Source organism: Procambarus clarkii, chromosome 11 (genome assembly GCF_040958095.1).
Source record: "Procambarus clarkii isolate CNS0578487 chromosome 11, FALCON_Pclarkii_2.0, whole genome shotgun sequence".
NCBI classification, from domain to species: Eukaryota; Metazoa; Arthropoda; class Malacostraca; order Decapoda; family Cambaridae; genus Procambarus; species Procambarus clarkii.
The window spans coordinates 33,669,203-33,687,126 of record NC_091160.1 but is presented as its reverse complement, the minus strand read 5'-3'; the positions used below and the strand labels follow the sequence as shown (position 1 = coordinate 33,687,126).

Genomic DNA, 17,924 nt, shown 5'->3' with positions numbered 1-17,924 from the left:
TGGTCTATGCTAGATTGCGTTCAGTAGCTGAGTGAAGTGAAATAACAGACTTAATAATATTGATTTGCTATACAGACAGATAAAGTTTGGATGAAACAGATAAATATATTACTAAATATACAAAATACTTACAATAAAAAATACAAGATCTAAATTAAATTAAACAGTTTGATTAAATTTATTTTCATAGTACCTTGTTTTGATTCATGTAATCAAGTTCAAGTATGTATATTGAGACAAGAAAGAAATACATCTCAAAGGGATAGAGTAGCTTAAGCTATTTCTACCCTCCTACTCATGTAATTATCTTAGGCTGCATCGAAGAATACCTCTAGACACGTCTTTGGAAATAACCCCGATCCTATACCGCACCGCCCCCCGTATTCATGCAATTCATCATGATAGCTGTAAGAATACCTTTACGTATAACATGAGTTATACGTAATATATACGTTATATATCCCTTTGGTAGTGAGTTATTTCGTTAGCAGTGGACAATGGGTATTATGAAGGCTCAGAGTTTTGTGAAGAAATGCTTGCACAGCTATGTTGATGCTTGTCATATTACCGAGTTCAGTCCCCCAGTTTATGCTACCAGCAGCAGCAGCTAAGTTGCTTATGGAAGCATCATTCTGGTAGTAAATAATTTTGAGAGAAAGACTTGCATTATTCTTTAACACTTTCGACCGTTATCTCTCTCTCTCTCTCTCTCTCTCTCTCTCTCTCTCTCTCTCTCTCTCTCTCTCTCTCTCTCTCTCTCTCTCTCTCTCTCTCTCTCTCTCTCTTTTATTAATTATTATAAAACGTACGTTTTATAATAATTAATAATAATAATAATAATTAATTTATAATAACCAGAAATTAGGAACTCATTGGTGGTACCTTATGTGATGGGATTTGAGAAACTTTCCCCAGTTTTTAAGAACCTTAATATCAATTTGGTGTTCACTAATAATACGATCAAGTCTAATTTAATAATAAAAAACTCCCCTGGTACAGCAGGTTGTGTGTATTCGATTCCCTGCAATGATTGTGAGTCTGTGTACCTTGGACAAACTGGAAAATCCTTACAATTACGTATGTCCCAACATGCTTGTAGTATAAGAACTGGCCAAACGTCTAATGTTTTGTATCTGCACACAAGTTTGTGTGATCACACTATTAATTGGGATGGGGCGAAAAGGATTACCAATTGAAATGGCTTTGTGGAACGGAATTTAATTGAGTCTGCCCTAATTAGTCAACGTCCAAATCTTCTCAATGTTAGTACTGGTATGTACAAACTTGACCCCTGTTTTAAGTTACAATATTGCACAACAGTTTAAGAAAAAACTATGATAGGGAGAGTTACATTGTCTCATAACAATATTATATTAATATATTTTATGTGTCTGCTCAATGAGGCTTTTTCTTTAATCTTTTTTTTCGTACCGCTTAAATCCTTCTGACCACTCTAAGCTAATCTATACCTTTTTCTAGTTAATTCTTTCCCCAGGAGATGGTGGTCAGGATCTAGTGTCTGCCTCCACTCTTCCTTTGTGATTTTTTTCAGTCCGGTGTTGACAAAGGCCCATCGGCCGAAACGTTCATCTCTCTTTTCCATTTCTCTGTGGATTTTCCGCATATATACAGGGTGTGACTGTAGTTTTTCTGATAGTTTGCGTTTGTAAGGTTGACATAGGCAGGCAATGCAAACCTCCAAAAGATACTTATTTACCCGAATTTGCCACTATCTCTCTGCGGGCCTTGACGGGGACAGGAAGACGGCGGCTATCAGTGCTAAGTAGTAGTAGTCAAATCTTGGAGTTTGCTGATTTCAATGGATGAGCCATAGATCTGTGGCTCTTTTGTATTGGTAGTAATATTATAGACAGAATTGCTAGTGTAGATTTCATTTTGGCTGAGCTCAACATAATTGTGTTGAGTATTATTTTTCTCAGAATGCTTATAGGCAATGCAAAGTTATAGTCATTGGCTTCTTTGAAGGCATATTCTTAGTTCAACTCATCGACTCTATATAATGCATTTGGAATCCAACATAAGATGGAATTTTGACCAGACCACACACTAGAAGGTGAAGGGACGACGACGTTTCAGTCCGTCCTGGACCATTCTCAAGTCGATTGTGAGTCTCACAATCTTCAGCCACGTTATTGTGACTCATCGCCTGCATAAGATGAAATTCACCTGAAATTAACGAGACGATCGCATAAACTATGACATGAAGGAGTTGCTTTAAGTGCATGTTTTGTTATATCGCATAAAGAAAGCGTGCATTCAAGAGACGATGATGTCTCAATAGCGGCTACAACTCGAAAATAATGTTTACAGCATAATATAAACTAATTAGATAATAACATAATTTTTCTCAGAACGAGCAATATCGAGCAACAGTCACTAATCGGCCTGGCATATAGAAGAACCAATTTCAAATCATAGAGTCCCTGTATAAAAGGTTAAGTGAAAAAAAGTATTAACAAAGTATGTATAATATTTATAATAGCCAGTAAATAATGGTATAGGTGGGAAGGACTATTGAAGGTAAAGAGATTGAAATTGAAATAAGTTTATTGAGCTAAAATACACACAAAAGGGATGAGATAGCTCAAACTGTTCTCACCCAGATCAGTACACCATATTCATACATATACAAACACTCATCACAAACAATAAACACATCACCGCACATTGTGAGAGATACACATAAACATTTCTTAAGGGATAAAGGCAAGATGTCCTAAGAAAGGTCACATTCAAACTTACCGCGCGCGCGAGGCCTCCGCCCGGTGCTGCCATCTGGGAGCTGGTCATTGTTATGCTCGGCTGGTGGACATATTTACTTCTGCATTTGTGTCAAAATCCTTCATTTTGACCGTCGTCGTGTGCCGCGCTCGCCGAAAACGGATGCTTTAGCTGGTTGAAGGTAAGAAGTGGGCGATGTGGGCGTGAGAGGCGGGCGGGGGGCCGGGAGAGGGCGGTAATGGGAGAGACTTAAGAGAGGGGGTGGCTGTGGGCCCAGCCAGCCAACTCGGCCAAGAAGCGGCAAAACTCGCACCCACGACGTGACTTTGAGCACCTGTCACTCACTACACCCCTTAGATGACCCCTTAAAGGGCACCCTGACCTTCCTTACCCTTCCCCTTAGAGCCGCCAGGACCACCTGGGCACGTGGGGCCCCCATGCCACCCCTTGTGGGAATTATCTAGGAAGAAAACTCGTATTAGAGTAAACTCGAAAACTCTTGAATTAGGTCTATAAGAATCTCGGGATACTAATACCATTTATGGTGAATTTAAGGGATGTGGTAATAGGAAAGGTCTCCTCACTTGTTGCTGCTATTGGCCGGGTTCTCGGCTCCTCTTCTTCCTCTTGTTTTAAAGTTCACTCATTGCTCCGCTAATTAGTTCCGGCGAGAAGTTTAAATTTCCAGGGCCTTGATATTTTGAGTAATGGTGATGCTTGTTGGTCGCCCGGGGGGCTTGTGTGTGGATGTAAGGACGCGGGCTATGGGATATTTGGATATTTGGTCATTGTGTGTGTAGGTGTAGGGGTGTATGTGTGTGTTGGTGTAGGGGTGTGTGTAGGTGTATGGGTGTATATGTGTAGGTGGGTGTATGGGTGTATATGTGTAGGTGGGTGTATGTGTGTGTCTGGGTGTGGGTGTATGTGTGTGTCTGGGTGTGGGTGTATATGTGGGTGTATGTGTGTGTCTGGGTGTGGGTGTATATGTGGGTTTATGTGTGTGTCTGGGTGTGGGTGTATATGTGGGTGTATGTGTGGGTGTATATATGGGTGTACAGTATGTGTGTGTCTGGGTGTGGGTGTATATGTGGGTGTATGTGTGTGTCTGGGTGTGGGTGTATATGTGGGTGTATGTGTGGGTGTATATATGGGTGTATGTGTGTGTCTGGGTGTGGGTGTATATGTGGGTGTATGTGTGTGTCTGGGTGTGGGTGTATATGTGGGTGTCTGGGTGTGGGTGTATATGTGGGTGTATGTGTGGGTGTATATATGGGTGTATGTGTGTGTGTGTGGGTGGGTGTATATTGGTCTAGGAGTGATGTACAGGACCAGTGACAACTTTGAGTCAGTGTGGTGGTGGTGGAGGCCTAGGTTGTCTACTGCTGAGTAGCTTGTCTACGGTTGAGCTCTGACTCTTTGGTCCTGCCTTTCAACTGTCAATCAACTGGTGCACAGGTTCCTAAGCCTACTGGGTTCTATCATATCTTCATTTGAAACTGTGTATGGAGTCAGCCTCCACCACATCACTGCCTAATGCTTTCCATTTACTTACTACTGACAATGAAAAAGTTCTTTCTAATGTCTCTGTGGCTCATTTGGGTACTCGGCTTCCATCTGTTCCCTTGTCCATGTACCACTCGTGTTAAATAATCCATCCTTGTCTACCCTGTCAATTCCCCTGAGAATTTTGTATGTGGTGATCATGTCTCCCAGATCTCCTGTCTTCCAGCGACGTGAAGTGCAGTTCATGCAGCCTTTCCTCATAACTCGTGCCTCTTAATTCTGGGACTAGTCTGGTGGCATACCTCTGAACTTTTTCCAGCTTCGTCGTGTGCTTGACAAGGTACGGGGCTCCATGCTGGGGCCGCATACTCCAGGATTGGCCTTACATATGTGGTATACAAGGTTCTGTAGGATTCCTTACACAGGTTTCTGAAAGCAGTTCTGATGTTAGCTATCCTCACGTGTGCTGCTGATGTTATTCTTTTGATGTGGGCTTCAGGAAACAGGTTTAGTGTGATATCGAGATCTTTCTCTCTGTCCATTTCGTGAAGGACTTCATCTCCCATTCGGTATCCAGTGCCTGACCACCTATTTCCTCCTAGTTTTGTTACCTTACATTTACTTGGGTTGAACTTTAGTAGTCATTTGTTAGACCATTCCTTCAATTTGTCTAGGTCATCTTATAGCCTCATACTATCTTCCTCTGTCTTGATATAATTTTTGCGTCATCAGCAAACATTGAGAGGAACGAGTCTATTCATTCTGGGAGATCATTTACGTATATCAGAAGCAGTATAGGTCCAAGAACTGACCCCTGTGGGACTCCACTGGTGACTCCTCGCCAGTGAGACCTCACCCCTCAGTGACTCGCTGTGTCCTGTTGCTTTTGTACTCCCTTATCCAGTGGAGTACTTTCCCTTTCACTCTTGCCTGCATCTCCAGTTTGTGTACAGTCTCTTATGTGATACTGTGTCAAAGGCTTTCTGGCAGTCCAGAAATATGCAGTCTACCCAGCCCTCTCTCTTGCCTAATTTTTGTTGCCTGGTCATAGAACTCAATTAAACCTGTTAGGTATGATTTGCCATCTCTGAACCCATGCTGATGTTACAAAAGTTCTTTAGTTCCAGATGTTCTACTAGTTTTTTTTTTTTTTGCCACAATCTTCTCCATCATCTTGCATGGAATGCAAAATCTTCTGCTCATCATCATCAGCAAACATTGAAAGGAACGAGTCTATTCCCTCTGGGAGATCATTTAAATATATCAGAAACGGTATAGGTCCAAGGACTGATCCCTGTGGGACTCTACTGGCACCTCGGACTCTACCTCAGTGACGCGCTGTCTTCTGTTGCTTAGGTACACCTTCCCTTTCACTCTTCCCTGCATCTCCAGTTTGTGCACTAGTCTCTTATGTGGTACTGTGTCAAAGGCTTTCTGGCAATACAAAAATATGCAGTCTGCCCAGCCCTCTCTCTCTTGCCTGATTTTTGTTGCCTGGTCATAGAATTAAATTAATTCTGTAAGTCATGATTTGCCATCCCTGAACCCATGCTGATGTTGCGTTACAAAGTTCTTTCACTCTAGATGTTCCACTAGCTTTTTTTCGCACAATTTTCTCCATCATGCATGGTATGCAAGTTAGGGACACTGGCCTGTAGTTCACCCTACTTGAGTATCGAGACTACATGAGCCGTCTTCCAAATTTTTGGCAGTTCACCTATTACCAGTGATTTGTTGTACACCATGGAGAGTGGCAGGCACAGAGCTTCTGCTCTTTGTGTGTGTGTGTGTGTGCTTACTATTTAATATTTGTATCTGCAGAATCCAGATACTGTATTAGCTCTTGGACCCCACCTTTCTAACCAATTTGTTTTTCCTCTAATATGTCTGCTACATATATTTCTCTCTTAACATGCACACACACACACACATTTGCTGGAAGACAGAAGAGTTAGGGGGGACATGATCACCACATTCAAGATTCTCAAGGGAATTGATAGGGTAGATAAAGACAGGCTATTTAACACAAGGGGCACACGCACAAGGGGACACAGGTGGAAACTGAGCGCCCAAATGAGCCACAGAGATATTAGAAAGAACTTTTTTTAGTGTCAGAGTGATTGACAAATCGATTGCATTAGGAGGTGATGTGGTGGAGGCTGACTCCATACATAGTTTCAAGTGTAGATATGATAGAGCCCAATAGGCTCAGGAATCTGTATACCTGTTGATTGACAGTTGAGAGGCAGGACCAAAGAGCCAGAGCTCAACCCCCGCAAACACAACAAGGAGAGTACATTTCCAGGAAGCAGCCTGTAGCAGCCGTCTAACTCCCAGGTACTTATTTACTGCTAGATGAACATGGGCACCAGGGCGAAAGAAACTGTGATTTGTTTCTGCTTCTGCTAGGGATCGAACCCGGGCTCTTAGGACTATGACCCCAGAGCGCTGTCCACTCGGCTACGAGACCCCACACAGTGTCCGCACGTGAGCACACACACACACACACACGTGCGTTTATTTTTTATTATGAACATATAGAGTACAGTACCAGTATATTTTATTAATACCGTACTCAGAACTGTAAATATAGACAAGGAAATTCTTGGGAAATGAATTGCACTTTGGCCTTTACATATTTTGAAAGACATTAAAATTCAGTATAATAAACAGTTTTACATTATTTTAACAAATGTTTTCCTGTTCTCTGTATAGGAAGTCTACTTTTTGTTTTATAAAATTGTTCAAATATATAATAACCAAGAAAATCTCATGTAGCCTTATCATTGTCATATTTATAGGTCTATCACATCATGTAACACGCAAACCATTGTTTTATTAGTTCTGCGAATCACAGGTTGCTGACACGCCAATGCCATTTTCTCTCCCTCAAAACACAACTTTTCTCTAACCTACAAAGCAGAGGCCTAATTATTTAGCTCCAGGGGCCTCAGTGTTATGAAACTCCCAAATGTTATACAAATGCACTGGTTTATTGTTATAAACTTGTAAAAGACCTCCACGCAGCTAGTCAAAACATGCAAGCACTTATAATCATATTATGATCATTAACCTGTGTCTTGAGTGGCATCACCCTATGCTTTGGCAGAGCAGACCTTGCTGGCCATACCTTTCAGCCACTGTTTTGTCACAAATACACCTATATTCCGTATGACTTGGGGCAACATGGCAGAGTGACACTGATTCAGGGTCCCAGACACTGCCGGATACCATTCTAGTAATCTCTATGTATAAGAGAAAATGCCTCTGTCTCTCTCTCTCTCTCTATAGGATGCCAGATGCATGTGGCTAAACTCACCCAAATTTGCAGGAGATCTGGTCTACATACTGGATGTACATAGGCTCATTCCCCATGTCTGTGTGTATCTGTCCATCCGTCCGCCTATGTATTCATCTGTCTATCCCAAATTATTCCTGTCCCCCCCCCCCCTCTCAGAAAATATATTACTAAGAACCACTAAAACAACTGTATGGGTATTAAGAAATTATATTGTTATGACAGACAACTCCATGTTAACTACAGCATATTTCATAATTCACTCCATGAAAGACTCAATGAAATTGTGTAGGGGTATTTATAATTGCTAATATTTCTTAAAGCACTTAATTTGGGCCAACCTCAACCAACTTTTGTCTGTCCCATACTGCAGAACATTACCCCTACAAATTAGGTTGTGGCTAGCCCCAAGCATCTGGCATCCAGATTTGTACAGACAGACTTTCTCAACACAAGGTCTCTTATTATGTCAATTAACTTAGAACCCAGATCCTTAAAAAAAAAAAAAAAAAACTAGTGGCACACTAACCCCAGGCACCAAGTGTGTTTGAAGCAACGGGGACAAAATTATAATGGTGGTCCAGATCTGTACGTTCCTACGGGGCTTGGCCGATTCCCCGAGGACGGCAGCACCACCCAGATGTGCAACACGGAAGTCAACAAAGGTGTTATCCAGAGTTGAAATGCACATGCTGATAGACTGTGTTTCTTAACAGGGGTTCCGCAGATCCCCCAAGGTAACTAGGTGTTCTGCAAAAAAAAGAAAAAATAGAGATAAGTAGGCTAATTCTAATCATATGTAAGTTTATTTTTTAATCATATTTGTGTTTTATTTTTCTCATTTTACCTGTATCAGGCGCAAATACAAATCCTCTCATTTCAATTGACAATAAAATCCGTATGTGTGCTTATCCAAAGAAGAATTATAATATCCAGAATTATTTCAAAGGTTTAAAGATTAAGAAACTAAGGTCTTCCTCACATTGTACATTTTCCAGACACTGTACTCTTTTTAACCCTCACGTAAAATCATCTTTCCTGTAGTCTGTGTTATTTTCCCTGACTTATGGTCCCTTGTACTTATGGTCCCTTGTACTTATGGTCATTGTTTTCAGTTTGATCATATAATCAAAGACTGACACAATGAACACTGGTTCCTACTGGTATTTCATGATCTAAGTTCCCTGTCTTCCTCATTCTGGAGGAAGATCAGGTCCATTAGGCTTGGTGTATCTCCTCCCCTTTCTCTTGTCATCCTTTACACATTGCATTAAGAAGTTTCTTTCCATAACATCCACCAATTTTGCTCTCCACAATTTCTCGATTCCCAGTCGATCATTCTCCATGATTTAGGTCCTCCATGACTAGTAATTTAGCTCTCGGTTTGTGTGCTTTTTCTGTAGTTTATCTATACATACAGTATGCTTGATTGTTGTCATCGTATTCTTGCTTGGGTCTTCTATTCTTTGCTGGCAGGATTGTAAATTACTTAAAGATTACTATTCTTATCTTTTTCATATTTGCCTATCCTCCTCTTTTTTTTTTCTCTTCTACTATATTTATTCTAGATGGTATTACCTTTTCTCAACACCCAAAAATTATTATGGACATAATTCTATTTACAGTGTTTTTTACTAATTTACGGCTGGCAATCTGTTCTTTCCTAGTTGCCCATCTAATGTTAGATTCGTGCTGTTTATTTCTGTTTTTTGACTTCCAAACATATTGCTTTGATCATTTGTTTTACAGCTTATGCATTTGTTTCATTTCCTCTTTGTACTTTTCCAATCCTTTAGTATCTTCCTCTCCTTAGGTAGCTATTTAGTTTCTATTAGAATATCCTTACCCAACTCTCTATTTTGGCTAGCCTGTAGGATTGTTCAGAGTTCCTCACCATACATACATGGTTGGAACTAGTTAAGTGAGAAAGTAATGGAGGCCAAAACCATCAACAGTTTCAAAGTGTTAAACAGACAAAGAGTACTGGGAAGATGGGACACTATGAGCATAGTTTTCATCCTGTAACTACACTTGCCTAATTACACTTAGGTAATTATACATACACACACGCACATACACACACGGGTCTGGTAGCTGAGCAGACAACGCAGGACTTGTAATTCTGTGGCCTGGGTTCGATTCCCGGACCAGGCAGAAACAAATGGGCAAAGTTTCTTTCACCCTGATATACCCTGTTACCTAGCAGTAAATAGGTACCTGGGAGTTAGACAGCTGCTACGGAGTGGCTTCCTGTGCATGTGTGTGAGTGGGGGGGGAGGAAATTAGTAGTTTGTTACAATTGATTGACAGTTGAGAAAGAGCAGAGCTCAACCTCCGCAAGAACAACTAGGTGAATACATAATATGTATAGTTTACATTTACTAATATGATTTTCATATATTTCCAGTGCATTGGAGCATGGAAGTGTTGTGCAGCCACCTTGCCTAATGGGGGCTCTCACTTGTTACAAGGAAAGGAAAAGAAGAAACGGACAGCGATCCGATGATTTTAAAGTAGTGGGTGTTCTCCTAGTTCAGCCTGCGGCCGATAGAAATGGAGTCCGACGACCAAGAATATGTAGACTCTGCTTCTGGGGTGATGGTGTCCAACCTCCCCCTCCTTTTTTCCCGGGGTAGCCCCTCATCGCTTCATGAAATGAGTGTGGTAAGTGTAGAGGTACATGTTGTATGCTTTTTTTTTAAAATGGGGATTTTGTAGGTGAAATTTGCTCCTATGGATACAAGTACTCTGCAGTACATCATAAGGACTGGAGGTTGAATGTGAAATGTGAGTGAATATAAAAATTGTGTGTATTATTTTTTTTGAAATGTTGATAGGTTATCAGCACACTGGTGTAAATTAACTACTGAGAGAATACTGAAATTTTTCTCAAATCTTGTATACTTTTATTACAGTACCTAGCTTTTTTTTCAACATTTATGACATATCTAAATAGGAATTTGCTCCCTTGAATTAGAAATTAATTTATTTAACTCTTGGATGTATATATATTAATCACAGTTGATCAAGGAAGGTATTCCTGGACCTCTATGATAAACATGTTCCAATACAGTGTTGTGAAATATTCTAAAAAATACAAATCCTTATCCTTTCATAAAAATACAAAATACGCTATGTTTGTGTGATGAGGTGTGGCAAGTTATGGGAGATTGAGTGCGTTTGAAGGGCAGACTGGTGATGCGGTGTGAGGGTGAAGAATTGAAGTATAGTTTTTGTCTAACATTTGTAACCTGGTGTGCTTTTTTTTTCCCCCGGATGTTTGGGTATTTTGTTATTTGTTCTTGAAATTGTGAATGGAGCTGTTTTCCATTACTACTACTACTACTACTACAGTACTACTATTAATGCAGCCCACTTGTTGACCACTTGTGCAGGACAAAAATATTTTCTAATATTTTGGTAATCTAGAAAGAGGCAACCTTTTTTTTTGTCATGCCTGCTTGCTTGATACCTGCTTGATGGGGTTCAGGGAGTTCTTCTACTCCCCAAGCCCGGCACGAGGCTAGGCTTGACTTGTGGGGGGTTGGGCCACTAGGTTGTTGCTTGGAGCGGCCTGCAGTGCATATTTTGGTGACCTTGTCATTAAATGTGATCAGACTCGTCAGGCATGACTTCTCTATATCCCTAAAACTCTTCCGTTACAAAACTTCTCTCCTTCATATACTTTATTCTCATCCTGGTTACTAGTGCACTTTGCAAGGAATGCATGTAGGTGACATTGGTTATAATTTAGTACTGTACCTCTTGTCTGTTCCCTGGTTTGAATATTGAGACTACTTTTCCCTTTTCCCAGATTATGAGAGATCTGTGTATTAATTAAAAAATTTTAGCGGGTTGACAGAGTGTTTGTATTGACTGCTGCATCTATGGTGATATCACGTCTAGTCCTTCTTTGTTGGGTCTGGATCCTGTTGATTTACTTCCTCAGTTGCTGTACTGTACTACTATTTCATCTACTGTTGCTCTAGACTCCCTTTGTTGCTCTTATTTAAAATGTGATCTTGTTTCCTTAGGCTGATCATGTGGTATGTTGTTATTGTGCTAATTATATGGCAAGGCAGCTTTGCTTGGTCTCTAGTTCTTGTCACTGTTTTCATATTTCTGTACCTCTTGGCTTCCCTTCTGACTTTGGTATACTCTATTCATTTATAACTTTAATGCCCCTCTTATCATCTATGCTGAGTTTTTTGTCCGTTTTCCATATTTTTCCTGATCCTCTCCTCTTTCCTGTATTTCCTATTGAATCCAGGTCTTGTATTGCTTTTCTCTTCCATTTACTTTAGTGTGATGAATTAAAACTGCTTGTGTGTCTTTTCTGGGATAATAAATTCAATAATATTATTTATTGTATTTTACTCAAATTTTCTCTGCCATTGTACTTTTTCTAAGCAAGGCCTCACCCTACTATTGCTAACTCATCTCTAATCACTCTCCTTCCACTTTGTATATCCTGGTCTGCCTCCCTCTTTCAACTCCACAATGCAGTGGACACTAGCACTATTGAGCAACACAAAAGATGTGATATGGGACAAGGCTTGGTAGAAGCAGTTTAAATATACGTACTGTAAAGCATATGGCATTTCATGGGGGAACACTGTACACCTAGACTTGTAAAGTGGTGGGGGGATGTTGTGAATGACTGGTGTGTGACGTTGCTTGTTTATCTTTGACACAAAATATTGCGAATGATTTAGTAAATGAATGGGTTATATTTTTATTATCTGAGCTGGTATCTCATCCCATGAATGTGGAAAATGCCGAAAATGTTTGAGTGAAAGTTGGAAAAGGCCGACTAAGCCTCTACATTCTTAGATCTGAATGTATCAAAGACAGTTGCCAGCTCAGATTACATGCTGGTTACTCCAGGAATACTGTGCAAGCTACTGATGAAAGAACAGTATACAATGACACACACACACACAGGAGACCTGTCAAAAATATGGAAAAGGGCACAAACATGATACCAATCACAAAAAAAAAAAGTCTGACAAGATGTGTTAAATTACAGGTCAATGCCCTGACAGCAAGTTAAATAGATGAGTGGAACATCTGGATAAATAGAATTCATGACCTAGAATTAATGCAGGTTCAGGGGGAGGAAAATTATGCCTTTCCTTACCTTGAGGTGGTTCTGTGGATCAATGTCCCTGCTGCCCAGTCTCTGATCAGGCCTCCTGGTTGATGGTTTGGGTCAACCAGGCTGTTGGACACCGCTGCACGCAGTCTGATGTAGGAATCGCATCTCGCTTGATCAGGTACCTTTTGAAGGTGTTTATCAAGTTTCCCCTTGAATGGCAAAATAGGTCGACTAGTTATGTCCTGTGTTTTCTAGGGGTAGGGTGTTAAAAGCCATGGGCCCTTATTGTTAATAAAATACTCTTAAGAGTACTTATTGCACCACTACTTTTCAATGAGGCTTTACATGTTGTGCCAGTGTCGTGGTCTCTTTAGAAATTATTTCAGTGTGCAGATATGAAACCATATTCTCTACTTTTTTTTTTATCAATTTGTTAATTATTATGTATCTCACTTACATTTCAGGGAGTTGTTCTTGAGAGATTTTATTAAGCAGTGTCACTAGTTTGTATTTTTTTTTTTATGAATTTAAACGGTAAAAGTCCTTTATGATCTCCAAGTCAGCAACTTCATCATCTTTGAATTTGGCAATTAATTTGCAATAATATTCCACTTTAGATAGCAATATACTAGTGTCTTAAAAGTACAATTATTGCTTTTGGCATCTCTGGTTTGAAAAGTTCTTGTAATACAGCCTATCCTTTTTTCTTGCAATTATGACAGCTACGTCATTATTTTCTTTAAATGGTAAGATCTTTTGATGTGATTATTCCCGTGTCTTACATTGCCTTTTCTTTCTTTTACTTTGTGTGGTTTGACTGTTCTGTGTGTGGTAGTCCAATTGTGATTTCGTCTCGGAACCCTCTCGCGTATGCTCCAGGTATGGTGCAGGAACGGAACTACATTAACTTTTAATTTTTGTAACTGAAGTACTGTACTCTGTTTATACCACTTTGAAGGTTTGCTGCATTCTCTGTAAAATTCATTGTCATCTGTAAAAGAGATGTTGATTAGGAGAATGAAGAAGATTGCTGGAGCCAGCGTACTGTACCCTGGGAGATAACGTTTTTCTTGGGTGGATGATCCAGATTTTACTCTATTGGTCATTACTCTTTTGTCTTGTTTCTTAGAAATTATAGATCCATCTTTTGACTTTGCCAGTTTGCTCAGTTTTTGTGAGCAATTATACCATGGACACAATTATCAAAACCTATGCTTATCATTTTGCTTATCATGTATGGTATCCGAGGCCATGGCGGTAGTCCTAACGTGTGCGAGAGGCAGGAGTGTCCTGCTGTAAACCCGTGTTGGTCATCATGTAGACACGTGTGTTTTGTGTTCTTACTTAACCATCTTTCAAGGTTTTTTGTGTAGATTGTTATATATGCTTATCATAATTTATATATTGAAGGTATATTAAGGTCATGTACCAAATATGCACAATAAAATATATATATACTAGAGCAAAAGATATGGCAGGAAATGCAGAATAAAGCCATTGAAGAGTAGAGGTGGCATGTGCATAATCAGAGAACTGTATAAACATCAGAGGCTCAGGGCTTTTTAGCCTTTTAACACTTCTAAGAAATATTGTGAGAACAAAAGTTGAAATTTGCATGTGGGACGTGGATAAGCAAGTGCTGGAAGTGCCGAGTCCGGCCAGGTTGTAATGGATATGTAGGCTTATGGGCTACTGCAAGCAAACAACCTTACTAAGTTATTACAAGAAAAAGCTGAACACCAGTTGTGCTGCAAGAGCAAACCTTTGAAACTAGCTACAGGTAAAAACCTCTCCAAGCTCATTCACATTATCCACTCAACCACACAGTACTCGCCCCTCTCTCGCCCAACCACTTGGACTGGACGGTAGAGCGAAGATTTCGCTCCGTGCAGGTCTGCATTCAATTCCCGACCGTCCAAGTGGTTGGATACCATTCCTTACTCCGTCCCATCCCAAATCCTTATCCTGATCCCTTCCAAGTGCTATATAGTCATAGTGGCTTGGCACATTCTTCTCATAGTTCCCTTCCCCTCACCCGCCTCATCCACACAGTAACCACCGATGCTCAACACTATGTATACAAGTTTCCTACTGACACTCGGTTTGCTCACACACCCCCACTTGCGGCCACACAGTACCCACTAACATTACCCAACCGCCACACACTTGCATTCATTCACAATGCTGTGTCCATATTGTACTATGTCTGAACAGTAATTATCCAAGTGTATGACGGATAATTACCATTATACACGATGTTAGAACTCTACTTGTGTGATGCTCCAGCTTCCCTATAATCTTAAGTCATACCACATTTGTTAGCTTCTGATAGTTTTGGCATACTGTACTTTCCCTTGGTCTTGCTGTTACAGATTTGTCAGTTTGTGATAAAATTTGTATGTGGTGATCATGTCACCACATACAATTTTTTTTTTTTTTGCCCAGTAGGTTATACATTTCTAACGCCTCCAATTTCTAATCGTAGCTCAAGCGTCTTAGGTTTTGTAGCCATTTGATAGCATGTCTTTGCATCTTAACTAACTTACTTACACTATACTTCTTGAAATGTAGGCACCATTTAACTATTACAAATGTTAGTTTGTCTCACTTATGCCATTTATGTACTTGACTGGCATAGGGACCAGGTGATACCTTCCTTCAATGCCTGTGATTTAAAGTATTCACAGTTCTGTAATTATATATGTACAATTTTCATGTAATTTTGAATTGCATTTGCCATGCATAACTTAAATTCTTCATACCTTTTCCTATAATGATGTCAGGCTTATGAATGTATGTAATATTTATATTTTCAAATGTTTTCTCATTCTGTTTCAGGCGGAATTGGAGGAGTTTGTTCCGTTTGTAGTGCGTTGTAGTCTTGGAGAAGAACGGCCAGTGCCATGGGCCCAACTCCCAAGACCAACTTGGTGGCCAAAGAAACTCCCATTCCGTATGCCAACAACAAATAATACTAATTCTACTCGTTCAGCTCTGGTGAGTTGTATTATTGACGGTACATGCATGAATGTACGAATATTGTATTTTTAAATTATGCATTAAAATTTTAACTGCTTGGTTAAAGGAGGCCTGGTCGACGACCGGGCCGCAGGGACGCTAAGCCCCGGAATCACCTCAAGGTAACCTCAAGGTTGGTGGGAAGAAGAGGGTGGCGGTAGTGGTGGCAAGTTCGCGTGCCCTCACCCAGTGCCTCGAGCACCACTCTCCTCATATAGGCAATTACATTTTTACACGTTCATTCAGGGAGAACCTATTGCCATTACTGATATTACGAAATAGTCTATGACTATTTTGTATGCTAAAGATAACCTCAAGAAAGTACCTGGCTGGGAGTCAAAAACATTGCGAGGTGGAGACACATCATGCACTCCTCAGTGTAGTTCTGTAGGCATTGAGGGACTGATGAATTTGTTATGACATGGTCACTTATACTCCAGAGACTCTTAATGAACCATACATCAGCTGATTTGACATCCAGTAACCCAGTTATTAATAAACATCAATGTTGAATCTAGTTAACTGCAAACCTTGTGGGATGTAAACCCCACAGCTTGAGAGTTAAAATAACTCAATCGCACAGCCTTAAAGGATAGGGAGGATGAACTACATATAAAATGCTGAGGGAAATAGACAAATTGGAGACAAACTCAGTATTTTAATCTTTGTCTGTGATATGCTGCTATGGTTGAGTGGTGACAAAATGATGCATTACATAAAGTTTTTACTGAATGCGTTTTAAAATGTGTGAACATTCTGAAACATTGTTGACCAGACCACACACTAGAAGGTGAAGGGACGACGACATTTCGGTCCGTCCTGGACCATTCTCAAGTCAATTGAGAATGGTCCAGGACGGACCGAAACGTGGTCGTCCCTTCACCTTCTAGTGTGTGGTCTGGTCAACATACTTTAGCCACGTTATTGTGACTCATCGTCTGCATTCTGAAACATTTGTTTAGAAGTCTGTCATTTGAAAGGAATTTGAGCCTGATAGCTGCAGCAACTGTTTGGTGGCAATAGAGGGTAATGTCACCAGATGCAGTTAATCTGTATTTACCAGGAAAACATTTTTTCCCTGTTTGAGTATCTCACATTACGAATGTTTTAATGATTGGTGGTAAATGTGATTTTTTTTCTTTCAGGAAATGTACAAAATAACACAAACATTAATGCTATGAATTATTACCACTATCACTCACACTCATGACTGTCACTACACCTCACCACTATCACTTGCCATTATCACCACTATCACTTGCTATTATCGCTACCACCACTACCATTCCCCACTATCTCTACCACCACTACCAATCCCCACTATCACTACCACCACTACCACTCCCCACTATCTCTACCACCACTACCACTCCCCACTATCTCTACCACCACTACCACTCCCCACTATCTCTACCACCACTACCACTCCCCACTATCTCTACCACCACTACCACTCCCCACTATCTCTACCACCACTACCAATCCCCACTATCACTACCACCACTACCAATCCCCACTATCACTACCACCACTACCACTCGCCACTATCACTTGCCACCTTCTCCTGACAACATCTACACGACTGAGTGGACCAACAATGGTGCAGTAGTGTGTGTGCCTGGGGGGGGGAGGAGGGTTCGGTTAAATAGGTTCGATCCTCGTTGTTTGGCCTTAATATTTTATTATAAAGAAGATATTTATTTAAAAGATTAGGCATAAAGGCGATATATAGGTCAAGATTTACATCCATTTAAGAGCCAGAGGCTGCTTGAGCCATTTCTTAGTACTATGTAGATGCTTAGTACTATGTAGATGCTTAGTACTATGTAGATGCTTAGTACTATGTAGATGCTTACCGTGATGTAGTATTAATTGTCAAATATATGGTAATGGTTAGGAGAGGCAGAGCCGTGTACCTACCTGCTATTGGGTCCGGGGATCAACACCGCTACATCTGAAGGTGATTTGGAAAGTTGCATTGAAAATGAGTTTTTGAGCTAAGGGAAGGACAATAATATCACCTTACTCTGTAAACAAATCCACAAGGGCCTTGACGAGGATTCGAACCTACGTCTGTGAGCATCCCAGACGCTGGAGGGGTTCGGTTAAACAGGCTTGATCCTCATTTAACTTTGGGGATTTGTTCATTGATGCATCATATTATTGTGATTTCTGTGTGTACCTTACTCTGTCATGTTGAAGGTATGAGAGTTGGCAATTAGTGTACTACTTAAAATGTTTTATAAAGCACAAATTAAGGTACTC

General features: G+C 40.4%; 1 protein-coding gene across 1 annotated transcript in view; it reads left to right on the top strand.

The window, feature by feature from the left end:
* Window positions 1-2,790: 2,790 nt before the first annotated feature.
* LOC123758286 (ovaries absent) overlaps window positions 2,791-17,924 on the top strand; it is a 57,722-nt gene continuing 42,588 nt past the window's right edge. The window contains exons 1-3 of the mRNA XM_045742478.2: window positions 2,791-2,923; window positions 9,951-10,207; window positions 15,480-15,638. Of these exons, the coding sequence (XP_045598434.2) occupies window positions 10,097-10,207; window positions 15,480-15,638 (270 nt within the window). The 5' untranslated portion in view covers window positions 2,791-2,923; window positions 9,951-10,096. The remainder of the gene's footprint in view (window positions 2,924-9,950; window positions 10,208-15,479; window positions 15,639-17,924) is intronic.